We start from the raw sequence: 27142 nt of genomic DNA on the forward strand, positions 1-27142 counted from the left end.
GTCCGGGTTCTCTAATTGACCATCTTTGCGTGTGTGTAGCCGTCAATGAGCTTCCACATTCTGTAGATTTTGCCTCCCGAATGTCTCATGGTGCTCTGATTACTCTCGCTGCCCGCAAACCCTTGTGGTCTGCTCCTAAAACACAGCGGGTAAGGCAGAGGAAATTGAAATGATAAATGCTGCTGCAGAACCTGCCACTGCTGTCTGGAGCCAGGGCTGGAGCCAGGGCTGGAGTATGAAGCTGAACGCCTGGGACTGCTGGGTGCGTTGGCGAGGAGAACTGAACTGGCTTTGTGTCCAGCCACTGTACCTCAGACACTGTCAGAATCCATTTAGCTGTGGTCACAGATGCTTAACACCACAGAGCACCACAGGTCCATCGAGTCCAGATTAACAGTGGCCAAAATAGCTGCTTGCCCTGAGTTAGCCTGGCTTCCACAACAACCCTAGGACCAGGCTGATGGCCATAGTAGTGATGTCATGGTTTGAGTATTTGATGAAAAAAAGAAAAAACATTGTTAAACCCACTGCAGGTTCTTGATTGCTAGACAAATATACTACCTCGTTTAGCTTTATATACAGACTTGTTACGTACATAGTTGATAACATGTGTGGCCCACCACTGCTACCTGTGGTGCTCCACATGTCTAAATCACTCATACAGGAAACTTACCACTCCCCTCTGCGTCGGCCTAATCTACGGGTTTATTTTCATTTGTCTAGAAATGTATTTAAGATCTTAACAGATTCCAGTTGTATTGGATGAAATGTGAATAGGGGGGAAATCATAAGGATCCTATTTATGGTTGCAAAATTCTGGTGACTTCCTGTAAAAACCCAGGATTTCCAGAAATCCTTTTTGGAGGATTCCAGATTCCCTGCTTATTTCTTTCGGAATCCTGGAATCTTCAAACTGTGATTTGTGTAAAACCTGGGAATTTGGGGAAAGTGACCCTAGATCCAAGTAAGTCTCTCACCCTCATAATTCCCATGCTAAAAAAGGATACACAGCTCTGACTGCCATCACGACAGACTCTTGACATAATGTAAGGAAGCACATCATTGAATTCCTCTGAGAACTTTGAGATGGCCTGAAAAATTAGCTGCACTGAACAAGTCTGGTCATTGACCCCACCCCACCCCCCCCCCCCGAGTTTTCTTATATCGCTCGGATATCGGACAGTTATGATTAAAAAAAATTGACCTTTTTGCCATTTATTCACGTTTTATTCGATGCGTCTCTATGGGCTATAGCCATAAAGCAAATGGCTCAATTATACATTTTATGACGGTCTTAAAACAATTCCATATGTTAGCTTAGTATATAATTGCGATTTTAAGGGCTTAGGCCTACAGGGGTTAAGTCGGGCGCTGTTTCCCGAGAGCATAGAACAAACTGTTGCATTTGAAGGGGCTTCAGTTTGGGGAGGGGGGGGGGACTTGTTCTTGTAGAACCCCATTCTAGCCCTCTGTTCTCAGATACTGATCCATATACTGTAGGTTCATACATAGAGATCCAACTATATAATTCTTTGGGTTCATTTTGGGTATAGTCACCCATTTGTGATATTGAGACAACTTTTAAGTACAGCTAACTTGAATATCGCTAATAAAGCTTTACTGGTAAAAACAGACAATTGAAATACTTCCCCCAGGCAGACTGCTCGTCTGGGTCACTTCTGTTTTGGCCCATTTAACAGCATGGATAAAAAAAAAGTGTTATTTAAAGTTCCTAAACACAGACACCTGTGTCTGTTTCTCACTTGCAGTCCCGTGCTGCACATGGGCCCAACAATAACAATACCTTCCGCTGTAAGTCTCTAGCTCTTTCTGTCATGTTTTGTTGTTCTGCCGTTTTTAACCTTCGTACAGTAAATGTGCGTCTGACTCTTAACACAATTCAGCATTTCTAATACCGCTAAATATGAGACATTACTGTTGCTATCAAACTAACAATGAATCCAACGTCTAACCAATGTATTTTGAAGGATGTGTATTTTTTTTGTTTTGAAGACAGTCGAGCCCCTACTCCTTTACACGTCACTTCGTAATCCTTTTGTGAGCGATCGGTTGGTTGTGATGAGGGTGACATGCTGGTTAGGAGAGGAGGAGAGCCAGCAGTGCAGTGTCTGATTTAGTGCAGCCTGACTGTCCAATGCTAAGCTGACCTGGGTTCAAATACTATTTGAAATCATTTCGAACACTTGATCTGTGCTTGATTGAGATTGCATGGCTTAATGGACCAATAAAATAGTCCCCAGAAACGGTCAACTCCGCCCATCTGCAACTCCAGGCAGGCTAGAGCAGATCCTCAAAGTATCTGAAAGAATTCAAATAATATTTGAATCCAGGTAGGTGCTGAGGCAGTAGATCTAAGGAATGCGTCTTCATAGGGATTAAAATATCTTAGTCTTGTGACTTGCTTCCTCAGGAGTCGTTTTTTTCAGAGCTGCTGGAACAGAACCCGGTCAGCTCCAGTTCTGCTTGGATGAGCTGAAACAATGCAGAATGTATCTCCTCCAACTATTACATTTTTGGGCAGTTCAAATCAAATCAAATCAAATTTTATTTGTCACATACACATGGTTAGCAGATGTTCATGCGAGTGTAGCGAAATGCTTGTGCTTCTAGTTCCGACAATGCAGTGATAACCAACAAGTAATCTAACTAACAATTCCAAAACTACTGTCTTATACACAGTGTAAGGGGATAAGGAACATGTACATAAGGATATATGAATGAGTGATGGTACAGAGCAGCATACAGTAGATGGTATCGAGTACAGTATATACATATGAGATGAGTGTGTAGACAAAGTAAACAAAGTGGCATAGTTAAAGTGGCTAGTGATACATGTGTTACATAAGGATGCAGTCGATGATGTAGAGTACAGTATATACATATGCATATGAGATGAATAATGTAGGGTAAGTAACATTATATAAGGTGGCATTGTTTAAAGTGGCTAGTGATATATTTACATCATTACAGTAGTACCTGAAGAATGGGATGGTGCTAAACACATGTTTGTGTGCTGTGAGAGAATAGTTTGTGTGGGTACTGTATGTTCAACACCAACCCTAAGACGATAGGTTCTTCAGTACCGATGTGATGAAACACCTCCGACATCTGCCAGCCAAATGCTACAGGCACACACACATACACACTTGGGGCGGCCTCCCACCAACTACGATTTACAGACCTTCAAAACAAGGGTATCAAGTGCACAGATGTTTCCCGGCTCCCAGGAGGAGGTAATGTGTCAGGGAGTTTGTTACTTGGTTCTGTTGCTGTCCCAGGCAGCATCCATCACTACTGAAGGCAAGATTCATCACCTCTCCTTACGGCTGCGTCCCAAATGCACCCCATTCCCTATATAGTGCACTACTGTTGACCAGGGCCTGTAGGCAGTATAGTGTCGGGTGCCATTCTTATGCTCGTCCAGATTGAAGCCTTTTCAAATGTTCTGTGTTGAGTAGGGGAAACTTTTTATCTTTTGGCAGATCTGTGCATATTCTACTCTAGTCAGTTTCAGCCCGATGCAGATGACCAGATAGTATCTGTCCTGCTTCTGGAAGGAGTTAGGGTTGCAACGATGATTTGTCTCCGGTCTTGGCCCAGGGGAGCGACTGGCTCTGCTAGGTTTCATTGCAGAGGGATGTTTGTGCTGTCTCCTCTCTGTCGAGGTTCAATGGACAAGAAAATCCAGAAGCTCTACCAGATCAGTTGGAGAACATTGATGTGTAAATCAGTGTCCTGCCTCGCTCCATTGGTAGAGCATGGAGCTTGCAACGCCAGGGTTGTGGATTCCATTCCTGCGGGGGGGGGGTGGGGCATTATGAAAATATATGCACTCAGTACTGGAAGTTACTCTGGTAAAAGAGCGTCTTCTAAATGACTAAAATGTAAATGCATGTCAATGGTATGTGCGTCAGGATTATTGATGTGGGATAATTGCATCCTCTCCTAAAAAGTATACAGGGAAAAACATTCAGAATAGCAAGTGAACCAGCCTAGTGTCACCATTTTGAGGTTATCTGGTCCTGCTGCCTGTCATTTTCCTTCCCGGCAGGCGTGGTTTTTGTCATGCTCCAGAGCCATGTTTTCAATAAGAGGGGGGGGATGCTCCTGTGAAGACCAGGAATGTCCACCAGCATGGAGGCAGGCGTCTGACATGCTCTAGCCCCCCCCCCCCCACCCCCTAGTCATTTATTGGCCTGCCAAGGGAAGAAGAATGCAATATTACATAATTACGAGCCAGTAGGAAAATATAGGGGGAACAGCATGTGGGGGAGGCTCCATGTTAACTCTGTGAAAGGTATGCTGCCAGAAACCTGATGGTGGTTGAAAGTGCTCGCCTATTGAAAGCAGATGTGGACCACTGCTCGGCTATTCCTACACGGCTCCACCCTTTTTCCACCGCTCCTCTCACTTCTCTAACCAGTGTTGGAGAAGCGGCCATCTTTCTTCTTCTGCTGGTTACATTGGTCAATGGTGTCCATTGGCTACATTTTTGAAGGCCGTCTTCCTCGTCTCATCCATCCACTGGCCATGGTTAGGAACGGTCGTTAAACCCTGGTGATTTGTCTCTTGCATGTGTAATTCAGAGCAGCTATTTGGCAGTGTGGCTTGACCGTGTCAGTGAAGCCAGGAAAAATAAAAGGTTGATGTGTTGGAGACATCAGGTTGTTTCAATGTTGAAACAATCAGTGAAATACTTCATTATTTTCCTTCCAATGGAATGTTAGCTCAGGACTAAACATTAACTCCGTGTCCTTAAGTGATGTGGGATTCCTCACCATCATGTAGACTGTGGCTATTCACAGCACTGAGAGAGTCAATGTATTGATCACTCAACATCATCAAATGACCAGACAATGCTCGGTTGTAGTGTTATCAGTTTTTCTGTCTGGGAATAGTGTGCCAATTTGGGACACAAACTTACTGTATTCCGACCCGTGGTAGAAATCACAACTTTGTGTGATGTATGCTACAATGCAGGTGGGAATACATGAATGGGTTCTTATGAATGTCTGTCTGAGCAATAGCCAGAGGACAATTCTTCTCCTAGAGTCTCCGTCAGAGGCCAACACCAGCAGTAATCCACTACAGGTGTCTTCCAGAATACAAAGTTGAAAAGTCATTCCGAGTACAAGACATTTTAGAGAATTACTGGGACAAATAAACCGTAGGCCTATTTCTTGGGGAATGAAAAAGACCAGGGGTTCGTCCCAAATAGCACCCTATTCTCTATATACGCCACTACTTTTTGACCAAAGCCCTGGTCTGAAGTAGTGCACTAAATAGGGAATAGGGCGCTATTTGGGACGATATTGATTTGGAGCATCGACTGGTCTGAAGACGCGAGGGATCAAAATGCCCTTTCTGGTTTCTTCACATGGAAACGGTGGTAGTGGAAATCGCTGCTTACATGATTAAACGAACAAACGCTGCATCTTCCCTTTTTAATCAGTTTCTCTCTTCATTACGAGGGGATTTTCACGGTCAAGGCTGCTTTTATCCCCTAAGTATTAGCCTTGTTATAGCGAGTAGTACCCTTGTCGTGGTGATACATTGGGTTCCAGTAGCATGACTCAACAAGAACTAGAGAGAATATTCCTTGCTTTGTTCCCTTTTTTACTTGTTGTCTTCTTGCACTCTTGGGTATTTTGGTAGTCTTTAGAAGATCGGTATGTTCTGGGTGGATCAGCAGTCAGGGCCTCTCTGCTACCAGTGCATTGGACCATAGTCTTGTCCCAACCTTTTTTGTTTTCAACCCGTTTTCTCTTGTTACTTGTCTGTTTTTCTGGCATTTTTAAACTTGTCTTGGTGTGTAAACAACCTAGTGTTTTTCCTGTACTCCGCATGTGAACTTGCTCATTCAGGATGTTTGAGGCCCAGAGAGGACCACAAGAAGCTTTAGGAATGAGAAGTCCGAAGTCTGCTCGAAATTTCTGCGGCACTGAGCCTCAAGCAGCTACGTTTTCAAGGAAATGCCAGTGTCTGTTTGATTTAATAATGACTTTAATAATGCTATTTTTGGGCAAGCCTTCGGAGAACTGGGTACAACGGAGGTTATATTTGATTGAAACAGAGAGGCTAGTTTGACAGGCAGGAATGTGAGTGGCCGATTTTTAAAGAGCGAGGCTGGGCCTGTGTGCTTTTTTAGCTTGCCTCAGAATTTTGTGTGGCCTACGGAGTCATTCTATCCTCTACTAGCAGTCGAACCTTATTCATTTGTATGTTCAATCTGAAATCCGTTGCAGTGGTTAACAATGTCCATTTCCCGTTAGTTTTTTTTCCTGTTAATTCAAAACAAGTTGTCTTTGCGAGGGGCTTGTAATTGCAGAGTTGGGGTTTACCATGGTTCTCCTCCGAAATACAATGTTTTAAACGTCCTCCAGGGTTCAAGACGAGGATTGTTGGCTTGCCACCAGTAGAAACAGTGTGCCCATCCCCTGTCATTATTACCTGTGGCCTCTGCCTGCAGATTTGTGATGCTTCAAAGATTTCTGAGAAAACGAGCTGTAGTGAGATTAGTGAAGTCAACTGGAACTGAGATGAATCGGAGAAAGGTGGGAAGCTCCTTTCAGAGATACGGGGAAAGTTAGAGGTGTTTAACAGATCTTCTGTACCTGTTCATTTTTGCTAGTTAACTTCCTGTGCTGTTTCAGCACCAGTGTTGTACGCCACTCTTGTCAAGTGGCATGATGAGTGATGGCTACTGACCTGGGCCATGTCGGGGAAAAAGAGAATTGAAACGTCAGAGAGGATAAAAAAACTTGAGTTATGCACTAAGGAAAAAGGAAGGAAGTTGAGGAAATTAGGTTTAGCTGGAAACCAGAACACAGGGATAATAAAACCAATGTTTTCTTGTATTCTAGGTCGGAAACGTTAAGGGTAATCGGTAGCTTTCCATTTCGCTTGCTAGTTACCCACATCAATGTTTATCATTTGTGTTTTTGTAAATATCCTAGTTTGCCGTGTCCATCTTGTTTTTACATCTAATTATTGATTTTGTATCCACTTTAATTAGGCCATGGGCCACAGATTGTCAGTTTCACCCAGTGAGTTGCTGTGCTCCGACTCCAATTGTATTGTGAAGATTATGCTAATGAGAAGGGTGGACGTGAACACACTGCTTTTGTGCCCGCATAGAGATTGTCATGGAGCTTGATGTCCGTCCGTGCCCTAATATTTTGACCTGCTCATTTAAAACCAGCTTATGGAAATGGTTTATTGATTATGATAGTGTTATGTTCATGGGAATGTGATACATACACTCTGTACAAAACATTAGGAACACCTTTCTAATATGGAGTTGCACCCCTCCATTTTGCCCTCAGAACAGCCTCAATTTGTCGCGGCATGGACTCTACAAGGTGTCAAATGTTCCACAGGGATGCTTGCCCATGTTGACTCCAGTGCTTCCCACTGTTGTCAAGTTGGCTGGATGTTTGGGTGGTGGGCCATTCCTGATACACACGGGAGACTGTTGTGCGGTCTGCCTGGCTCCTACTACCATACCCTGTTCAAAGGCACTGAAATATTTAGTCTTGCTCATTCACCCTCTGAATGGCGCACGTACACAATCCTTGTCTCAGTTGTCTCAAACCTTCTAAATCCTTCTATAACCGGTCTCCTCCCCTTCATCTACACTGATTTTTGAAGTGGATTTAACAAGTGACATCAACAAGGGATCATCGCTTTCGCCTGGATTCACCTGGTCAGTCTGTCACGGAAAGCGCTTATTGTACATACTGCATGTTTCTATGGTTTTACTTCCCATCCTCACTGTAAATAAATGCCTCTTCCTGGACATTGCAGCACTACCAACGTTTTTGTTTCCTCACTGAGAAATCTTCACAGGGATATTATTGCTGATTTAACCCTGTCAACTGTTTTGTTTCAACCAGGACCATTAACCACTGATGCTCTATGTTAAAAATCCACTGAGGTACGTCCATCTATCCCTAGGTGAGAGGATACCCTGAGCCCCAGGTCACGTGGTCCAGGAATGGGAAAGCAGTGACTGCTGGAGAGCGGTTCGTCATGGAACAGAGTAGCCGCGGAACCTTCAGCCTGGTGGTACACGGTGTCCAGGAGGAGGATGCAGGGCGTTACACGTGTGAGGCTGTCAACGATGCTGGGAGCCGCCAGGTCACAGTGGAGATCACTATAGAAGGTACAGGGCGCAGCTGTCCAATAACTGCGTCCCAAATGGCACTCATTCCCTAATATAGTGCATTACGTTTGACCAGAACCTGCAATAGGCAATGTCCAAACGTTGTGTGCTATATAGGGAACAGGGTCCTATTTGGAAGGCAACCTAACCCTCTCCATCAGCCAATCAGAAATAATAGAATGGTCTGTTGACAATTGGGCTCCTGAGTGGCACAGCGGTCTAAGGCACTGCATCTCAGTGCTAGAGGCGTCACATACAGACCCTGGTTCGATTCCAGGGTGTATCCTAACCGACCGTGATTGGGAGTCCCATAGGGCGGCGCACAATTGGCCCAGCGTCACAAGGGTTTGGCCGGGTTAGGCCGTCACTGTAAATAAGAATTTGTTCTTGATCGACTTGCCTTTTTTTAAAATAAAGGTTAACTAAAAATACAAATAAATAATAATTGGACAGGGTCCATTGCCCTTGTATCTCCTTTGAAATGTAGCATAGGCAGTAGACTGGGACATGTGCACGGCCTCAATACCTCATGTGAAATTAAACCAAGACGGCGCCAAGTGTTTTTAATGGCACCGCCTTTATTTTACTCTATAAAATACAAGACGTCCTGTCAAAAGTATTGTACATGGGCTTTTGTGCTGTTTTTAACTCTATGTAATAGTAAGAATAAGGTTGAATACTTTTCTACTTCCCTGTTCAGACGGCACTCATTAGAGTAACCGATGGCAAAGCCAGCAGAGGTTTTGTCCCAAATGTCCCCCTATTCCCTATACTGTATAGTGCACTTCGTTTTGACCAGAGCCCTATAAGCCCTGGTCGAAAGTAGTGCACTAAATAAGGAATCTGGTGCCATTTGGGATGCTGCCATTATAATATCCACATGGAAGGCTTCGGGAACTTTTTCTTCCTGTTAGGATAAGTGTTATTGGCACACTTTTTAGATGTTCAAATTCCTTTGTGTATACCATGCCAGCTGTGCCTCTTGCATTTCCAATGTTTACACTGTGGATACTTAGGTTACATTGTGCATGAAAGAGGCGGCCTGGCACCTACTACTTTCCAGGGAGAAGTATGTAAACATTCAGACGTCCTCCACATTTTGTTAAGCTTTACAAGATCGTAAACAGCTATTTAGGCACCTCTGGCTCACTGAACACTAGCAGATACATATGGAGCATGACCTCTGTAACAAGGGGCATTGCAGCGAGATCTGAAGCATTCTTCAACACTGCACTGTGCACATTCATTTACACCCGTGCTGCTGGACTTGCACCAGCAATCTATTCCCTGTCTCCCCAATGGCACCCTATTCCTTATATAGTGCACTGCTTAGGGAATAGGATGCCATTTGGGATGCACCTTGATGTTTATTTTTATTCATTATCTGAGGCGTGTTTTCCATCTCTCATAGGGAACACAGGGAAGAAATCCAGACTCCCCTCCTCCAGTAGAACAGGGTAAGGTATATGTGGCTGCGTCCCAAATGGCACCCTATTCCCTATTTAGTGCACTACTTTTGACCAGAGCCCAATGCACCCTTGTCAAATGTAATGCACAATATAGTGAATAGGTTGCCATTTGGTGAGCATCCTTTCTTTGCAAATGGTGGTATCATGGTGGTGTTTAAATCAACCTTACTGTCCTGTTTCATCGTTCTGGTCGTTTTTTATTTTCAGAATATTGTTCATCAAAATGCTTTCTTGGTATAATAAATATGGCTGCGAATCCAACTTTTTAGGGATCTTTAGTCCGCTGCACTAAAAAGATCCGGAGCTTCCCGAAGCTTTTGCACGTGCGGATCAGCGCATGTGTATATTCTATATGCACAGAGAACCGGCTGCTCAGACGAATGGTAATCAAATCAAATGTATTTATGTAGCCCTTCTTACATCAGCTGATATCTCAAAGTGCTGTACAGAAACCCAGCCTAAAACCCCAAACAGCAAGCAATGCAGGTGAAGAAGCACGGTGGCTAGGAAAAACTCCCTAGAAAGGCCAAAACCTAGGAAGAAACCTAGAGAGGAACCAGGCTATGAGGGGTGGCCAGTCCTCTTCTGGCTGTGCCGGGTGCGGATTATAACAGAACATGGCCAAGATGTTCAAATGTCATAAATGACCAGCAGGGTCAAATAATAATAATCACAGTAGTTGTCGAGGGTGCAACAAGTCAGCACCTCAGGAGTAAATGGCAGTTGGCTTTTCATAGCCGATCATTGAGAGTATCTCTACCGCTCCTGCTGTCTCTAGAGAGGTGAAAACAGCAGGTCTGGGACAGGTAGCACGTCCGGTGAACAGGTTAGGGTTCCATAGCTGCAGGCAGAACAGTTGAAACTGGAGCAGCAGCACGGCCAGGTGGACTGGGGACAGCAAGGAGTCATCATGCCGGGTAGTCCTGAGGCATAGTCCTAGGGCTCAGGTCCTCTGAGAAAGAGAGAATTAGAGAGAGCATATCTAAATTCAGACAGGACACCGGATAAGACAGCAGAAGTACTCCAGATATAAGACTTACCCTAGCCCCACGACACATAAACTACTGAAGCATAAATACTGGAGGCTGAGACGCGAGGGGTCAGGAGACACTGGCCCCATCCGATGATACCCCCGGACAGGGCCAAACAGGCAGGATGTAACCTCACCCACAAAGCACAGCCCCCACACCACTAGAGAGATAGCTTCAACCACCAACTTACCATCCTGAGACAAGGCCGAGTATAGCCCACAAAGATCTCCGCCACGGCACAACCCAAGGGGGAGCGTCAATCCAGACGGGAAGATCATGTCAGTGACTCAACCCATTCAAGTCACGCACCCTCCTAGGGACAGCATGGAAGAGCACCAGTAAGCCAGTGACTCAGCCCCTGTAATAGGGTTAGAGGCAGAGAATCCCAGTGGAGAGAGGGGAACCGGCCAGGCAGAGACAGCAAGGTCGGTTCGTTGCTCCAGAGCCTTTCGGTTCACCTTCACACTCCTGGGCCAGACTACACTCAATCATATGACCTACTGAAGAGATGATTCTTTAGTAAAGACTTAAAGGTTAAGACCGAGTCTGCGTCTCTCACATGGGTAAACAGACCATTCCATAAAAATGGAGCTCTGTAGGAGAAAGCCCTACCTCCAGATGGTTGCTTAGAAATTCTAGGGACAATTAGGAGGCCTGCGTCTTGTGACCAGAGCGTACTTGTAGGTATGTATGGCAGGACCAAATCGGAAAGATGGGTAGGAGCAAGCCCATGTAATGCTTTGTAGGTTAGCAGTAAAACCTTGAAATCAGCCCTTAACAGGAAGCCAGTGTAGGGAGGCTGGCACTGGAGTAATGTGATCACATTTTTTTGGTTCTAGTCAGGATTCTAGCAGACATATTTAGCACTTTACTGAAGACTATTTAGTACTTTATCCGGGTAGCCGGAAAGTAGAGCATTGCTGTAGTCTAACCTAGAAGTAAGAAAAGCATGGATAAATTTTTCTGCATCATTTTTGGTTTCTGATTTTTGCAATGTTACGAAGATGGAAAAAAGCTGTCCTTGAAACAGTCTTGATATGTCCGTCAAAAGAGCGATCAGGGTCCAGAGTAACGCCGAGGTCCTTCAGTTTTATTTGAGACGACTGTACAAGCATCAAGATTAATTGTCAGATTCAACAGACGATCTCTTTGTTTCTTGGGACCGAGAACAAGCATCTTTGTTTTGTCCGAGTTTAAAAGTAGAAAGTTTGCAGCTATCCACTTCCTTATGTCTGAAACATAGGCTTCTAGCGAGGGCAATTTTGGGGCTTCACCATGTTTCATTGAAATGTACAGCTGGGTGTCATCAGCATCGCAGTGAAAGTTAACATTATGTTTTCAAATGACATCCCCAAGAGGTAAAATATATAGTGAAAACAATAGTGGTCCTAAAACGGAACCTTGAGGAACACCAACATTTACAGTTGATTTGTCACAGGACAAACCATTCACAGAGACAAACTGATATCATTCTGACAGATAAGATCTAAACCAGGCCAGAAATTTGGGTTTCCAATTTCTCCAAAAGATTGTGGTGATCCATAGTATCAACCGCAGCACTAAGGTCTAGGAGCACGAGGACAGATGCAGAGCCTCGGTCTGACGCCATTAAAAGGTCATTTACCACCTTCACAAGTGCAGTCTCAGTGCTATGATGGGGTCTAACCAGACTGAAGCATTTCGTATACATAGTTTGTCTTCAGGAAGGCAGTGAGTTGCTGCGCAACAGCTTTTTCAAAGAATTTGGAGAGGAATGGAAGATTCAATATAGGCAGATTTAAAAAAAATTTTTTTTTTAATTAAATAAAAATATATATATATTTTCTGGGTCAAGGTTTGGCTTTTTCAAGAGAGGTTTTATTACTGCCACTTCTGGTGAGTTTGGTACACATCCGGTGGATAGAGAGCCATTCATTATGTTCAACATAGGAGGGCCAAGCACAGGAGCAGCTCTTTCAGTAGTTTAGTTGGAATCGGGTCCAGTATGCAGCTTGAAGGTTTAGAGTCCATTAATTATTTTCATCATTGTGTCAAGAGATATAGTACTAAAACACTTGAGCGTCTCTCTTGATCCTAGGTCCTGGCAGAGTTGTGCAGACTCAGGACAGCTGAGCTTTGGAGGAATACGCAGATTTAAAGAGGAGTCCGTAATTTGCTGAATTTAATGAATTTATTACTGCTGAAGTGAAAGCCATCCTCTCTTGGGGAATGCTGCTTTTTAGTTAGCTTTGCGACAGTATAAAAAATTTCGGATTGTTCTTATTTTCCTCAATTAAGTGGGACAAATAGTATGATCGAGCAGCAGTGAGGGCTCTTCGGTACTGCACGGTACTGTCTTTCCAAGCTAGTCGGGAGACTTCCAGTTTGGTGTGGTGCCACTTCCATTCCAATTTTCTGGAAGCTTGCTTCAGAGCTCGGGTATTTTCTGTATACCAAGGAGCTAGTTTCTTATGACATGTTTTTTGGGGTGCAACTGCATCAAGAGTATTGCGCAGGGTTAAATTGAGTTCCTCAGTTAGGTGGTTAACTGATTTTTGTCCTCTGGTGTCCTTGGGTAGGCAGAGGGAGTCTGGAAGGGCATCAAGGAATCTTTGGGTTGTCTGAGAATTTATAGCACGACTTTTGATTCTCCTTGGTTGGGGTCTGAGCAGATTATTTGTTGCGATTGCAAACGTAATAAAATGGTGGTCTGATAGTCAAGGATTATGAGGAAAAACATTAAGATCTACAAAATGTATTCCATGGGACAAAACTAGGTCCAGAGCATGACTGTTGACAGTGAGTAGGTCCAGAGACATGTTGGACAAAACCCACTGAGTCGATGATGGCTCCAAAAGCCTTTGGGAGTGGGTCTGTGGACTTTTCCATGTGAATATTAAAATTACCAAAAATGTGAATATTATCTGCTTTGACTACAATGTCCGATAGGAATTCAGGGAAATCGATGAGGAACGTTGTATATGGCCCAGGAGGCCTGTAAACAGTAGCTATAAAAAGTGATTGAGTAGGTTGCATAGATTTCATTTCAACGTTGTTTTTTTGTAAATTGAAATTTACTATCGTAAATGTTAGCAACACCTCAGTCTTTGCGGGATGCACGGGGGATATGGTCACTAGTGTAACCAGGAGGTGAGGCCTCATTTAACACAGTAAATTCATCAGGCTTAAGTCATGTTTCAGTCAAGCCAATCACATCAAGATTAGTTCATTGACTATAACGGCCTTTGAAGTGAGGGATCAAACATTAAGTAGCCCTATTTTAAGATGCGAGGTATCACGATCTCTTTCAATAATGGCAGGAATGGAGGAGGTCTTTATCCTAGTGAGATTGCTAAGGCGAACACTGTCATGTTTAGTTTTGCCCAACCCAGGTCGAGGTACAGACACTGTCTCAATAGGGATAGCTGAGCTGACGACACTGACTGTGCTAGTGGCTGGCCTGCACCCTATTTCATTGTGGAGCTAGAGGAGTTAGCCCTGTCTATGTTGGTAGATAAGATGAGCGCACCCCTCCAACTAGGATGGAGTCCGTCACTCCTCAACAGGCCAGGCTTGGTCCTGTTTGTGGGTGAGTCCCAGATAGAGGGCCAATTATCTACATATTCTATCTTTTGGGAGGGGCAGAAAACAGTTTTCAACCAGTGATTGAGTTGTGAGACCCCGCTGTAGAGCTCATCACTCCCCCTAACTGGGAGGGGGCCAGAGATATTTACTCGATGCCAACACATCTTTCTAGCTGATTTACAGGCTGAAGCTATGTTGCGCTTGGTGACCTCTGACTGTTTCATCCTAACATCGTTGGTGCCGACGTGGATAACAATATCTCTATACTCTACACTCTCTACACTCTCTGCCTGTTTTAGCTTTAGCCAGCACCATCTTCAGAATAGCCTTAACGTCGGTAGCCCTTCCCCCTGGTAAACAGTGTAGGATCGCTGCGGGTAATGGAGTCGCCAATGACTAGGGTTTTAAATTAGTCAGAGCTAATGGTGGGAAGCTTCAGTTTAATAAAGTTAGATCAAAGCGGAATCAATGTATGCAACAGTGGCAGTCTGTCATTTAAGATTAGGGAGGACATTTTTTATGAGCATGGCATTATTTCTATACGGCATATTGGATGACTGTCATTCATATTCCATTCACCCAGCTCAATGTAACATCGATAGGTTTAGGCTACTACATGACACTCAAATTATCCCTATGCCTATCGAGGTTGCTACAACCTAGCCTACAAATTTGAAGTTAAACACACACAAATGAAACATACACTACAGTTCAAAAGTTATAGAACACTTACTCAATGGTTTTATTTCTTTACTATTTTCTACATTGTAGAATAATAGTGAAGACATCGAAACTATGAAATGACACATGGAATCACGTAGTAACCAAAAAGGTGTTAAATAAATGAAAAAAATGTTATTCTTCAAATAGCCACCCTGCTTCCTTCTGAGAATTCGAAGGCAATCGAATAAACCCCCACTTCCTTCCATTCTGCTAGGAAATGTGCAGTCTTTGGGGAATAAAATAGATGACCTACGGACAAGATTAAACTATCAATGGGACATTCAAAACTGTGATGTCTTGTGCTTCACGGAGTCGTGGCTGAACGATGACACATTCAACATACAGCTGGCTGGTTGTACGCTGTACCGGCAGGATAGAACAGCGGCGTCTAGTAAGACCAGGGGCAGTTTTTGTAAATAACAGCTGGTGCACGATATCTAAGGAAGTCTCAAGCTATTGCTCGCCTCAGGTAGAGTATCTCATGATAATCTGTAGACTACAATATCTACCTAGAGAGTTTGTGTATTTTTCATATCTGTTTACATACCAACACAGACTGAGGCTGGCACTAAGACCGCATTGAATAAGCTGTATTCCGCCATAAGCAAACAAGAAAACGCTCACCTGTAGGGAAGAGGTCAGAGACCTAGCCATGTGGTGCCAGGACAACAACCTCTCCCTCAACGTGATCAAGACAAAGGAGATGATTGTGGACTACAGGAAAAAGAGGACCGATCACTCCCCCATTCTCATCGATGGGGTTGCAGTGGAGTAGATTGAGAGCTTCAAGTTCCTTGGCATCCACATCACCAACAAACTAACATGGTCCAAGCACACCAAGACAGTTGTGAAGAGGGCACGACAAAACCTATTCCCCCTCAGGAGACTGAAAAGATTTGGCATGGGTCCTCAGATCCTCAAAAGGTTCTACAGCTGCACCATTGAGAGCATCACTGCCTGGTATGGCAACTGCTCGGCCTCCGACCGCAAGGCACTACAGAGGGTCGTACGAACAGCCCAGTACATCACTGGGGCCAAGCTTCCCTGCCACCCAGGACCTCTATACCAGGCAGTGTCAGAGGAAGGTCCTAAATATTGTCCGACTCCAGCCACCCTAGTCATAGACTGTTCTCTCTGCTACCGCACGGCAAGCGGTACCGGAGCACCAAGTCTAGGTCCAAGAGGCTTCTAAACAGCTTATACCACCAAGCCATAATACTACTGAACACCTAATCAAATGGCTACCCAGAATATTTGCATTGACCCCCACCCCCTCCCCTCCTTTACACCACTGCTACTCTCTGTTGTTATCTATGCATAGTCACTTTAATAGCTCTACCTTCATGTATATATTACCTCAACTAACCGCTGCCCCTGCACATTGATCCTGTACCAGTACCCCCCTGTATATAGTCTCGCTATTATTATTTTCCTGCTGTTCTCCAATTACTTGTTACTTTTATTTCTTATTCTTATCAATATTGTTTTAAACTGAATTGTTGGTTAGGGGCTTTTAAGTAAGCATTTCACTGTAAGGTCTACTACACCTGTTGTAATCGGTGCTTTTGACTAATAAAATGTGTTAAAGTGTGAGTCTGCATGTGTGAATGCATGTATGTTTGTGTCTGTGCGTATGCAGTGTTTGAACGTGAGTTATGGTGTAGTGAGTCTGTATATGGTGTGTATATATCAAGTCTAGTGCGTGTGCTTAGCGTCAAGTGCAAGATAGTCAGTCCAGAGAGCTTGGTTACTCTTAATTGACTATTTAGCAGTCTGGCTATTGAGCTTCTACCCCCAAGCCATAAGACTTCTGTCTCGGAGCCTGTTGGTCCAAGAGCCGATGCTCCGGTACTGTTTTCTGGATGGCAGCAGAGTGAACAATCTATGGCTTAGGTAGTTGGAGTCTTTGTCAATTTGTCAGTCATTCCTCTGTCACTGTCTGATACAGAGGTACTGGATGGCAGCCCCAGTGATTTACTGGGCTGTCCGCACCACCCTTTGTAGCTATTTGCGGTGAAGGGCGGTGCAATTGCTATACAAAGTGGTAATGCAGCCTGTCAAGATGCTATCGATGGTGCAGCCTTTTGAGGATCTGAGGGCCCATGACAAATATTTTCTGCCTCCCTGATAGGGAGAGGCACTGCCATGCCCTCTTCACAACTGTGCGGGTGCCTGTGGACCATGTTAAGTTGTTAGTTATGTGGACACCAAGGATGATGGTGTTGGGGTCGTGCGAGGCCACACAGTCATGGGTGAACAGGGAGTACAGAAGTGAACGAAGCACACATCCCTGAGGGGCCCCCGTGTTGAGGGTCAGTGTCCCGGAGTTGTTGTTGCCTACCCTTACTGCCTGGGTCCGAGCTGTCAGAAAGTCCAGGATCCAGTTAGAGTTGTTCAGTCCCAGAGTCCCTAGCTTGGAGTGGACTATGGTGTTGAATGCTTAGCTGTAGTCTATGAACAGCATTCTCACATAGTTATTTCCCCTCTTGTCCAGGTGGGAGAGGGCAGTATGAAGTGCAATTGTGATTGCGTCATTTGTGGATCTGTTGAGGCTGTATGCAAATTTGAGTGGGTCTAGGGTGTCTGGGATGATGGTGTTGTGTGTCATGACCAGCCTTTCAAAGCACTTCATATTTACAGATGTGAGTGCTACAGGGTGGTGTAGTCATTTAGGCAGGTTACATTGGAGCTCTTAAACATTTAGCAACTGACTCGGCGGAATGAATACACCCCTGATTACCCACACACAGTTCACCTTTATAGCAGCCACATACAGCATCATCACTTTTCTCATTGTATAATTCCTTCTCGCATCTACTCGCTTTCCTTCTTTCACTTTTTATTTTCCCCTTGCTTTTGGACAACACAACAACTGTGTCAGTCTTTGCCCAGGCAGCCAAACCTTCATAGCATAACCACTAATGGCTACACAGCCTAAGTTGTCACCATAGCGTTATGATCAACAAACTAGAACTAATGTGTTTGTACACATGGATTGGATTGTGGGTTTACTATCACGCAGTTACACTAGCGGGTCCCAGTGGCAATACATTTGTAAAACCAAAAGCTTATATTTTTGTTAGCTTACCTTGACTTAGAAGAGTTGCAGTGTTGGGTAACCTTAGCCAGCTAGCTAACATAAATAGCATTAATCTCTGCTTGAGTCAGGTTGTTGGGTAAGCTAAATTAGCTGCATTAGCTAAGTGAAAAGTAAACTAAGAAGAAGAAGAAAAAAATACAATGAAATATAACTAGCTCACTCTCGCTCTCTGCTGCTCTTCCTTAGTAGTTGAACAGTTTTGAACAAAACAATTGTCGTTCTCTCTGAGTCAGAAACTCACCACACTTTATGCATTGCAGTGCTAGCTAGTTGTAGCGTATGCTTGGATTGGATGGACAACATGTCAATTCATACTGCAAGAGGCTGGATGAAGTCCCCGGGAAGTTGTCATAATTACTGTGCAAGTCTATGGAAGGGGTGAGAACCATGAGCCTCCGAGGTTTTGTATTGAAGGTACAATGATCCCAGAGAAGGACTGAAAATAGCTGTCCTCCGGCTACACCATGTTGCTACCCTAAAAGGTGCTGTTGAGGCTACTGTAGACGTTTATTGCAAAACGGTGTGTTTAAATCAATTATTTGGTGACGTAAATATATTTAGTATAGTTTTATCTAAAAAGGATACCTTTGTTTAATGTTTCACAATTTTTTGGTTGTAGAAATTCACCGAATAGGATGGTCCTCTTCCTCCCTTGAAGAGCCTCTGCTGGTATACAAGATCACATAATGGTCACAGTATTCTACATAACCTAACCCGAATAGCATAGTATAACGTTACTGTAAGACAAAAACGCCAACACACTTTTCTCTCATGTGACCAGAACTCAACAGCGCGTGCCACTGTGAAAAATACACAGGTACGCTACAGTATGCTAGTTTACCACCATCTGCTCTAAAATGTATTCACTCCATAATTCAAACAACACTGTAGGCTACATCAACTCAAGTAGATCTAAATGCATGTCTCCATGAAACTGATTGAGATCAAAGGGTACTATGCTGCTTAGCCTTTTTGAGGCCCTAAGTGAGGTTTGGTTTGGGGGGTTAATTTCCTGCAATTCTACACATCTTGCCATGGCGCATAAATAAAATGTTGCCGTTTTCAAGGCCCAGTGCTGTCAAAAATGTGATTTCCCTGTGTTTTATATATACATTGAACCAAAATAAAAACGCAACATTTAATAATTTCAAAGATTTTAGAGTTACAGTTCATATAAACAAATCAGTCAATTGAAATACATTAATTTGCGTTATCTATGGATTTCACATGACTGGGAATACAGATATGCATCTGGTCACAGATACCTTGAAAAAAAGTAGTGACCATTTGCCTCATGCAGCGTGATGCATCTTCTTCGCATAGAATTGATCAGGCTGTTGATTGTGGCTGAGATTATTGATTTCTCAAATGTAATTTTATGTCACATGCGCCGATTGAAACAGTGAAATGCTTTCTTACAAGCCCTTAACCAACAATGCAGTTTTAAGAAAAATAAGTTAAGTAAAAAACAAAACAAATAATTAAAGAGCAGCACTAAAATAACAGTAGCGAGGCTAATTACAGGGGGTACCGGTGCAGGGGCACAGGTTCAGGTTAGTCATTACTGCACGGTAAAGACTGCTCGGAACTAGAAGCACAAGCATTTCGCTACACTCGCATTAACATCTGCTAACCATTTGTATGTGACCAATAACATTTGATTTGGTAATTGAAATAATATGTACATGTATGTAGAGTTAGTGATTTTGCATAGATAAGACAGAGTAGCAGCAGTGTAAAAAAGGGTGGTGTGTTTGGACTGTGATAGTTTGTTGGTGATGTGGACAACAAGGAACTTGAAGCTCTCAACCTGCTCCAATGCAGCCCCGTCTATGAGAATGGGGGCTTGCTCGGTCCTCATTTTCCTGTAGTCCACAATCATCTCCTTTGTCTTTATCACGTTGAGGGAGAGGTTGTTATCATGGCACCAAACAGACAGGTCTCTGACCTCCTCCCTATAGTCTGTCTCATCGTTGTTGTTGATCAGGCCTACCACTGTTGTGTCATCGGCAAACGTAATGATGGTGTTGTCAATTATTTGGTCCTTAAATTTGAAAAAATAAAGTATCACAATTGGCTTTAGACAATTTTGGTCTTTAATGCAGGGCCAACAGACGTGTTCCTTACTTTTTCCCCTTTCCACTTGCCTCTTCCATTTTTGTGGTAATGCTGAAATTAGGTATCATTTTGAGTAGAGCTGGAATGTCCATATATTTTTGTTTGCTGCATGTGTGACAACTCCACCAGTCCTATTTATGATATCATTAAAAATATCACAACCAAAGATATATATGTTTTTAATCAATTAGTGTATTTGAGTTTAACCATAATATTGGTTATAATATTTGTTGTACTATTTGTTTAGTCTTTTCTGGTTGATTAAACTGAAATTGCAACCAACTTTCTATGGCTTGTTTTAAAAAATAGCAATATTTTAGAGATGATGATTTCATTTTCAAATAACCTAAAGTGAGAGATTGTAAAGCCCATTCCTGAACATGGGGTGACACGTTCTTGCTAGAGAACCAGTTTGGGTTTTAAGTATAGCTTTTGTATGACTAAAGCCTTTAGTGAGAAGTGTAATGCTTTAATGTTGAATCATTTCTGCTCCCCGAATTCATGTTCATTATATAAATGTTTAATGTTGTCTGGCTTGCTGTTCCAAAGAAAAGAGAACGTTTTGCTCATATAGTACATTTAAAAAAAAATAGTTAAACAGGCATATGACTAAAGAGTTAATCAGGGTGATATCTCCACAAATGGAAAGGTATTATCCTTTACCACTGTAGCAAGATCTATTTTTGCTAACTTTCTATTAAAATGTATTGTAGTGAGATCATTTCTTTGAATACCGAGTATGTCCACTTCACCGTCAGACCATTTTATTGGTAAACTACACGGTAATGTAAAAGTCTAATTTTTTTGTGATGCAATACATATTATAAACTGGGATTGTTCGAGCCCTGAATGCTGATTGGCTGACAGCTGTGGTATATCAGACCTTATACCACGGGTATGACAAAACATTTATTTGTACTGCTCTAATTACATTGGTAACCGGTTTATAATAGCAATAAGGAACCTCTGGAGATTGTGGTACAGTATATGGCCAATATACCACACCCCCTCATACGTTATGGCTTAAATGTAGTACTTATCATAATTTGGTTGTAATGCAGAGAGGTTAGAAAAAGTATCTAGATCATCTATGAGGCTGTGGAGGGATCCAAGTTGTGGATTTAAAGTAAGGGGGTGGCGGGGTGTGCAACTCAATATTAGGAAGGTGTTCCTAAGGTTTGATATACTCTACATGCACAGAAGATTCGGGAAGCTCCGGATCTTTGATTGCTGCAGACAAAATCCCGTGAAAGTTGGATCCGCAAGCAACGGCCTGTAAATATAGTCTGTCAGTCACTCATATTTACTATATTAAGTCATTGTTCAAATGGAATTTGTTTGTTCAAGTGGTGTGATTAAGCAGACACATATTTGGATGCTGAGGTAGTGAGTGGTTGTGTTTTCTCTGACTCCAGTGGGCGGTTTGGAGTGTCGACCATGGAGAGTATGCCCAGTATCTGGGGGGAGAGCCCCCCTAAGTTTGTGACAAGGCCCTCGCGCATCTTTGTCCGAATGGGACAGAGTGGCAAGTTCTCTGCCAAAATCACAGGACGCCCACAGCCCCTGGTTACCTGGCTTAAGGTGAGATGGAACAGAGAGAAGGTTTAGTAATCTCAGTAACTTTCCCAAAATTCCCAGGTTTTCCAGCAATCCCACTTTGAATCTTTTTTTTGTATTAGGAGGGAATAAGCATGACATTTTGGAAAGTTAACATTTAGATTTTGTAACTCTGGTTAGAACAGAGATGGTGTATTGTCTTTCAAAAATGTAGGATGGTGAGTCTTAATCTCTGACATCTCTCTCTTCCACTTTGTCACTTTTTCTCTTTGATGGGTGTCACAGGGAGATGAAGAGCTTCATACTTCTTCCCACTTCAACATGTTTGAGAAGTCGGGAATCCACTTCCTGGAGATCCGAGACGTGTGTGTGGACGATGCAGGAATGTACACCTGCTCTGTGGCCAACAGTGCTGGGAAGGCCACAGCTACAGCAGAGCTGAATGTTCAGGGTAAGATACTGCAGCCATCAACACACGGGCTGTGTCCCAAATATGACTTTTCCCCTTTGTAATGCACTCCTTTTGACTAGGGTCCACTGAATAGGGTGCCATTTGGGACAAGTTATATTTGGGACATTGTTTGTTGTATTTGAGAGGAAATTCAGTGTGCATCCTTTCCTTTTTAGGTTCAGGCAGTGAGGCTGGCATGTGAGTATGTATCTCATACAATTCCCTGCATTGTAGTATTACTAACTGTGATTCCACGAGCAATTATTTTCATGAGATGTATACATTTCTACCAAATAATTCCACAAGAATTTCTCTACAGTTAAATATTCAATCCCTTGAAAATGTGTTACTACAGCCTTGGTCCCTCTGCTCCGGTGGCCCCTGTCCCAAAGACAACTGACTCACCCGAAGTCAAGCACACAAGTAACGGCCTGCTCGCTGACCGGCGTTCACCGACCAAGACAGGGGACAGGACTGAGACCAGAGAGAGACTCGCCACACTCACCAGGGAGACCAAAGACCACACAGAGCTGACCAAAGCAACATGGAAGGACACCATGGTGTCTCCCAAGACCACCATCCTGGTGTCTCCCAAGCCCCCTGCAGACCTGCCTGATGAGGCCCCTAGAAAGCCTGGAGTGGCAACCCCAAAGGCTGCCAGCTCCACCAGTCTGCAACACCATCTAAGAGGCCAGGGAGCTGCTAGGACCAGCCCAGACCCACACAGAGCCCCTGAGAGGGATACAAGGGATAGGGTGAAGACCTCCCCAGTGGGAGTCCAGAGCCCCCCACAGCCATCTCCAGAGCCCACTAGAGAGACTAGAAGGCAGGCCAGAGAGTGCAGGTCAGCGAGGACAGCAGAGACTGCTGGAGCTCCACCAAAATTTGACTCTGTACCTCAGAGCCAGGACACTAAAGAGGGGACCAAAGTCGCATTCAAATGCCAAGGTGATTCAAAACATCTTATGGTGTATTGCATTGAACAAAAATATAAATGCAACATGTAAAGTGTCGGTCCCATGTTTCATGACCTGAAATAAAAGGTCCCAGAAATGTTCCTTCAGCACAAACAGCTTATTCCTCTAAAAATGCTGTGCAGAAATATGTTTACATCCCTGTTAGTGAGCATTTAACCTTTGTCAAGATAATCCATCCACCTAACAGATGTGGCATATCAAAAATGTGATTAAACAGCATGATCTTTATACAGGTGCACCTTGTGCTTGGGACAATAAAAGGCCATGCTAAAATGTGCAGTTTTGTCACAACACAGTGCCACAGATGTCTCAAGTTTAGAGGGAGTGTGCAATTAGCATGCTGACTGTAGGAATGTCCACCAGAGCTGTTGCCAGATAATTTAATGTTAATATCTCTACCATTAGCCGCCTCCAATGTCGTTTTAGGGAATTTGGCAGTACTGTACGTCCAACCGGCCTCTCAACCATAGACCAAGTGTAACCACACCAGCCCAGGACCTCCAAATCTGGCTTTTTCACTTGCGGGATGGTCTGAGACCAGCCACCCAGACAGGAGATGAAACTGGGGGTTTGCACAACCGAAGAACTGTCAGAAACAGTCCCAGTGAAGCTCACCTGCATGCTCGTCGTCCTAATCAGGGTCTTGACCTTCAATGGTCACTGTCACGCTGGAAAAATGTGTTTTTCACGGTTTAAACTGTACTGGGCAGATGGCAGACGGTTTGCTGACGTCAACGTTGTGAACAGAATGCCCTATGGTGGTGGTGGGGTTATGGTATGGGCTACGAACAATGAAAACAATTGCGTTTTATTGATGGCAATTTGAATGCACAGAGATACCGTGACGACATCCCAAGGCCTACTGTCATCCCATTCATCCGCCACCTCATGTTTCAGCATGATGATGGATGGCCCATTGTTGCAAGGATCTATACATAATTCCTGTAGGCTGAAAATGTCCCAGTTCTTCCATTGCCTGCATACTCACCAGACTTGACACCCATTGAGCATGTTTGGGATGCTCTGGATCTACGTGTACGACAGCGTGTTCCAGTTCCCACCAATATCCAGCAACTACAGACAGCCATTGAAGAGGATTGGAACAACATTCCACTGGTCAGTCAACAGCCTGATCAACTCTATGCGAAGGAGATGTGTCGCGCTGCATGAGGAAAATGGGGGTCACACCTGATACTGACTGATTTTCTGTTCCCTGACCCTTCCTGTTTTTGAAGGTATCTGTGACCAACAGATGCATATCTGTATTCCCAGTCATGTGAAATCCATGGATTAGGAATGAATTGATTTCAATTGACTGATTTCCTTATATGAACCGTAACTCTGTAAAATGCTGTATGTATTTGTCATGTTTTGATGCACATTTTTGCCAATTCACGAATACCAGTTCACTAACAGTTCTTAGCTACTTTTATTATTGCATATTTAACCCATTAGATTGACTGTTAATGTGCTCTTCCAGTCTCAGGCTCTCCCGTGGCTGGCCTGAGCTGGGTTAAAGATGGCTTCCCTTTGAGACCCAGAGCAGGGCTGAGTTTCCAGCAGGACGGCAACACTCACACCCTCACTGTGGACAACGTCCAGAAAAGGGACAGTGGGACGTACGGATGCACCCTGACTACTAGCACTGGGAAGGTGTCCTCGACTTGGAACCTCACGGTCAAGAGTAAGTACTTGGTTTGGGTCCCAAATGGCACCTGATTTTTATCCAGCATTTCCGAAATCCTGGTCCTGGGGAACCCAAGAGGTGCAACATTTTTTAATTTTTGCCCTAGCACCACACATATGATTTTAAAATGATCAAAGCTTGATGAGCAGTTGATTTATTTTAAATCAGGTGTGTGGTGCTAGGGAAGTCACTAAAATGTGCCCCCCTTTGAGTCCCTGGGACCCGTAGGGCTCTGGTCAAAAAGTGTTTACCATACACACTGTGGCAGGAACTAAAGGAGAACGGGAGAGCAGCATTGTTGGTTTTAATAGTGTGAACTAAGGCCCTTGTTGTGCAGGATATTTATCGCGTCTTCCTTTTCATGGTTGAAGGTACAGTAGTTGAGACGTAAATGGTCTCCGCAGTCTCCAGCTCTGCCTTTTTGGGTAAATAAGCTTCTAATTCATTTCCCCTGCCTGTCTTAATCAAAACACGATAATGTTGAAGGCAGGCTAAACTGAGGTGAGCACATCGACCGTTTAGTTCATTCCTCAGCAGCAATGCCGATTTTTGGGCCGAGTTCAACTAAAACGAGACACTGTTGCTATTGGACCGGTCCTTATAAGCTGTCTGCGGTCTTTAACCAAATAACAGTTGGTTGTTTATTGTCCAAGTGAAACTGTTTTGATATCTGGTTGGTGGTTTTGTTTGGACTAAACGTACTGGCACCAGTCTACGGTGATTTAATTTAGGGTGAGTCCAGAATTTATCGCTTTTATTTTCCACAATACAGAGCCGTGTCGGACTCTATGCATATTCAGGTTATTGTGCTTGACATGAGTAGTCTTTTTGTTGGGAGTGTGTGTCCTCCCAGACATGACTGCCACAATTCTTGTCCACATATGCCCTCTACTGGAGAGAAGGAAAGATTGCATCTGGTCATACACCCAGTTTGCTGATACTGCGGTCGGTTGTCCCAAGTCTGGGCAGGTAAGTGTTTGCTGCTGGTACTTTGGGCCAAACACTGGGGTAAAGTCTTATGGTGGAAATGTGGCCCGTTAGACTGACCAGTACCACGCATTTCAAACGTAAGGCCCCAATGTAATACATTTAGGTCGTATTCTTAATACTCTGTCTGTGTACTCCCTCCCCTGCAGACCCACGGCTGGAGGGCAAGCCCCCTGCGTTCAGCACTGTCCTGAAGGGATGTTCAGTGAGTGAGGGCCAGGACTTCCTTCTGCAGTGTTCAGTGGAGGGGGAGCCTCTACCGAACATCTCCTGGCTCCTAAATGGTGAGAGAGCCCATCATTAAAACAATTTTACATTTGACTTAGGAAATAGGTGCCATGCTCAAGGGCACAACGGACAGATTTTTCACCTAATCGGCTCAGGGATTCAAACCAGCAATCTTTCGGTTACTGGCCCAACGCTCTTAAACCGGTAGGCTACCTGCCACCCTGCATCTCCCCCTGCAGTAACTAAGGATGCAGAGTTCCAGTAGCTTTCCCATAATTTCCAACTGGAATTTCTGGGAAACCTGGGAATTTGGCAAAAATTACCGTAAATTTGCAACCCTAGCAGTAGCAGTCACCATTGTCTGCTAGTTACCGTATATCCATTATACCCACACGAGGGGGGTGATAATCCTGTTTTTCAATGCTTTGTATCTCATTGGACGGACAGACGAAAATCCCTTCCACTCCTATGAAAAGTGAAGGATGAAGGGAGAAGTGGTAGGAATAACAAAAAGTCCCTGTACTCAGAACCCTCTTGAATAGATCAGCTAGGTGGGGGGGGGGGGGGGGGTAATTTATTACATGCGTTCCCGAATGGCACCCTATTCCCTATATAGTGCACTACGGCCCTAGTCAAGAGTAGTGCACTATAAAGGTAATAGGGTGCCCTTTGGGACACCACCATAGTAAGTCTGCTACTGCTTTCCCTCTCAGCATGAGGCCGGCCCATCACAGGACCACCGTTTCACAGGTCTGGCTACTCTGCTGCTGAAGGTTCATGTGTCTCTGTAATATGTCAGATCCCACACAGAGAATGTTGATCTTTTTCATCTTTAACTGCTCTACGTAGAGAATGTCGGAGGAAACCCCTTGAATGGGCAATTTTGAAGGTCATAACTCCAAAATGATTAATGCTATACGGGAGCCTTTGGATGTCCATGTCTCATTGGAGTTGACGTTTGAATTGGTTATGGTAAGAGTTAAGGTTAGGGGTCAGGGTTTAGCCTTGGGAGTATGGACGTCCTAAGGGTACCCAATATCACTAACCAAAATGAAAGCTTGGCAT

The 27142-nt window shown here is 43.9% G+C and overlaps 1 protein-coding gene across 1 annotated transcript in view; it reads left to right on the plus strand.

Moving 5' to 3' along the window:
* LOC124043813 (myosin light chain kinase, smooth muscle-like) overlaps nucleotides 1-27142 on the plus strand; it is a gene marked incomplete at its 3' end in the record, with an annotated part of 91722 nt that overhangs the window by 22621 nt on the left and 41959 nt on the right. The window contains exons 4-11 of the mRNA XM_046362793.1: nucleotides 7978-8185; nucleotides 9597-9642; nucleotides 21606-21771; nucleotides 22033-22198; nucleotides 22375-22396; nucleotides 22554-23146; nucleotides 24656-24859; nucleotides 25999-26133. Coding sequence (XP_046218749.1) covers nucleotides 7978-8185; nucleotides 9597-9642; nucleotides 21606-21771; nucleotides 22033-22198; nucleotides 22375-22396; nucleotides 22554-23146; nucleotides 24656-24859; nucleotides 25999-26133 — 1540 coding nt within the window. The remainder of the gene's footprint in view (nucleotides 1-7977; nucleotides 8186-9596; nucleotides 9643-21605; nucleotides 21772-22032; nucleotides 22199-22374; nucleotides 22397-22553; nucleotides 23147-24655; nucleotides 24860-25998; nucleotides 26134-27142) is intronic.

This window comes from Oncorhynchus gorbuscha, linkage group LG09 (assembly GCF_021184085.1).
Source record: "Oncorhynchus gorbuscha isolate QuinsamMale2020 ecotype Even-year linkage group LG09, OgorEven_v1.0, whole genome shotgun sequence".
In the NCBI taxonomy this organism is placed as follows: domain Eukaryota; kingdom Metazoa; phylum Chordata; class Actinopteri; order Salmoniformes; family Salmonidae; genus Oncorhynchus; species Oncorhynchus gorbuscha.